We start from the raw sequence: 3,064 nt of genomic DNA, 5'->3' as shown, positions 1-3,064 counted from the left end.
AGAAAGGGTAGTATTTTTGCTTTTGTCAACACTCACGCGTTGACAGTTCGGCACGAGATTTCCTGTAAGTGCGAGCAGCCTTCGAAATCTCTTTCAACGCTGGCAAGGCCAATAGGTTGTCTGCTCGATTGGAATGACACTGACAGATAATTATCATTCCAATTTTGACATTGTCGCCACTCTGTATATAGTCACTCTACATATAGTATATACATACTAGAGTGACTATATACAGAGTGGCGACAATGTCAAAATTGGAATGATAATTATCTGTCAGTGTCATTCCAATCGAGCAGACAACCTATCCAACGCGTATGCAGGAAAGAGAAAGAAAAACCTAGGATAAACCGCATTGCATACATTTGGGATGACTTGGCGCCACTCTGTATATAGTCACTCTAATACATACATATATGTATATAGCACGGGAATGACACTTCCAATACCAACCTATACAAGAAAAACGTAGCCAACATAGAGCGGGCCCAAGCTGACAGCTTCATACATGGGCTCAAGCTGACAACCGAGTCGGATGTGTAAATTGTTAAATTTTGTTAGTTTCAGTTTGATTTTAGCCAAGGTTTTAGCATCACATAGCTAATGCCAGGCAGGCAATTGATGCGAAATACATAAAACTGTGAAAATGGTTAGTTAAATTCGTTTTGTGAATTCACTATGCGTTTGCCGCCTTTTTCATGTGAGCAACGAAAATGTGACGTCATATCAGCCCCCTGGTATATAGTCACTCTATTCACGACTACTGAAAAAGATTTTTAAGCCTGTTCGCACTTCTACGAAATCCCATACCGAGCAGTCATTGTATGAATGATGACAAAAGCAAAAATACTTCCCTCTTCTTTTTTCTCACATAAAAACCAAACAAATATCTGCAACTTGGTAGTAGCAAATTTGAATTTTTCTAAGCTTCGTCTTCGTCTTCATTGATATTTTAAAATCTTTAAAATTTAATGCGTTCAGTTCGCGTTGTCCGCCTTGACTTAATTTAAAACTTTCGTTGGTTTGCATTCAAGATCCATACTTTTTACTGACCAGGCTCGCGAAATGTAAGATATTGCTAACTGTTACATTTTTACACATTATTTCAATATTTCATTTTTAGATTAGCCATTAATATGCCTTCAACGCTTGAGCTCTGTGAAAATTTTTATGGAACTAAAAATATATATGAATTGTTCGCGATAACCAAAAATGCTTCGGAAAACGACAGTAAAACCTAGTGCTTTATTAGTTAGTATACTTTTTATTGAAAGATTTTCTATTTCAGTTAAGAAAGCGTATTATCGTCTCTCGTTGATTGTGCATCCAGATCGAGTTAAGGAAGAAGACAAAATTGAAGCTACAGAAAAATTCAAAGTTCTGAGCAAAATTCACTCGGTTCTCTCAGATAAAGATAAACGTGCTTTGTATGACGAGAAAGGCATCATTGATGAGGACGACGAGGATTCACTTGGAACAAATTGGTTAGCGATGTGGCAACAATTTTTTAAACCAATTACAACCGAAGACATTTCTAAATTTGAAAAGGAGTTTATTGGATCGGAACTGGAAAGAGGAGACATCAAAAAGGCTTACCTGAATGGTAAGGGTTCTATGGATTACATGCACAACTGTGTTCCTTTTATGAGCTGTGAAGATGAACCTCGGATAATCAGCATTGTCAAAGAAATGATTGCATCTGGCGAAGTTCCTGAATTTAAAACCTTTACTGAGGAACCAGAATATAAAAAAGAGCGACGTCGTAAGAAGGAGGCCAGAGAGGCGCGCAAAGCTGAATCTATTAAGAAACAAATGGAAGACAATAATTTGGAACAACAAATTTTACAACGCCAGGCAGAGAGAGCACAAGACTTTGATTCACTAATTGAAAAGTTGGCGTTGAAATATGGTGATGATAATACAGACGATGCTTTCGATATTGATGAATATACAGCAAGAAAAAAACCAGGGGCAAAAAATTCTCCATTGAAAAGACTTTCAAACAAACGGATTACAAAGCGAAACAAACCCACTTCATAAAATCCAACTTACTGAACTGAATACATTTTTCAATAATTTTTAATTGATGTTAATATCTGAGTTAATAAACCATCGAAAATTGCTAATACGTTAAATCCTAATGGTGGCGTGATTTGATAAAAACTGCACCGATTCTACTGAGTAGCAACACCGCCCAACCGACGACTACTTAGCTTGTTAGACTAGTATCGTACCTTGAAGCTAACCGGGCAGTGCACAGTATTCCGAAATCTAAAAATATCAAAACAATCTCCTGGAGGCTAGATGTCTTGATTAGGCCTACGTACAGAGACTATAGATCTATAGTCTCTGTGGGCTTATGACAGGAAGCCATTTTTAAGTGACTAAAATCACAGCTCGCTTCCCACACGCTTTCACGAAGCTGGAACTAATAGCGTCTTCGCTTTTGCTTAGGTACAACCTAGGTTTGACCTAGTTTCAATCGAACGGATGTGGATGTCAAAACGATTGTTCTCTGTGGGCTTATGACAGGAAGCCATTTCCACCCAGGTAGAACTCAGTTTCCCTCTAGGTTGAAGTTTTTAGACGTCGGGTTCGCTCTGGGTGGATGGAATAAATTTTCGTAATTTTTGACGTATAGGACTACACGGAAAACTGAAAGTACCCAATATTAAGTTCCTTCAACCCAATTCGTATCATGCGTGCAGGAAGCCAATTTTGGGTATTTTCAATATACCTAATATTAGGTAAAGGCTTTCAAATACAATTTTGAGTTAAAGTTATTTAATGTTGAGTTTGTTCATCTGAACTGTCTATTGAGTAAAATTTACTTAATGTTCAGTTCAAAATACTTACCATTGAGTTGAAGCTTATAAACCATTCATTAGGTTAAATTTACTTACTGTTCGGTTAAAATTACCCAAAATAATGTAATGCTTTTTAACCAGCTATTGAGTAAAATCTACTTAATGTTCGGTTAAAATTACCCAACATTAAGTTTATGCTTGAAACTACATATTGAGTTAAAATTACTCAAAAAACGTAAATTGAACCCAAATTCGTCTAT

The 3,064-nt window shown here is 36.7% G+C and overlaps 1 protein-coding gene across 2 annotated transcripts; it reads left to right on the top strand.

Moving 5' to 3' along the window:
• Positions 1–941: 941 nt before the first annotated feature.
• LOC128737290 (J domain-containing protein CG6693) lies at positions 942–2,121 on the top strand. 2 transcript variants are annotated; one of them, XM_053831897.1, is made up of 3 exons: positions 942–1,064; positions 1,126–1,227; positions 1,286–2,121. In XM_053831897.1, the coding sequence occupies exons 2-3, from the start codon at positions 1,134–1,136 to the stop codon at positions 2,035–2,037; spliced, it is 846 nt and encodes a 281-aa protein (XP_053687872.1). In that variant the 5' UTR covers positions 942–1,064; positions 1,126–1,133; the 3' UTR covers positions 2,038–2,121. The 2 variants fall into 2 exon arrangements, with proteins under 2 accessions (XP_053687872.1, XP_053687871.1); XM_053831896.1 differs by having other exon boundaries at positions 1,121–1,227.
• The last annotated feature ends 943 nt before the right edge of the window (positions 2,122–3,064 follow it).

Source organism: Sabethes cyaneus, chromosome 2 (assembly GCF_943734655.1).
Source record: "Sabethes cyaneus chromosome 2, idSabCyanKW18_F2, whole genome shotgun sequence".
In the NCBI taxonomy this organism is placed as follows: Eukaryota; Metazoa; Arthropoda; class Insecta; order Diptera; family Culicidae; genus Sabethes; species Sabethes cyaneus.
This window is presented reverse-complemented; position numbering and strand designations above follow the sequence as displayed.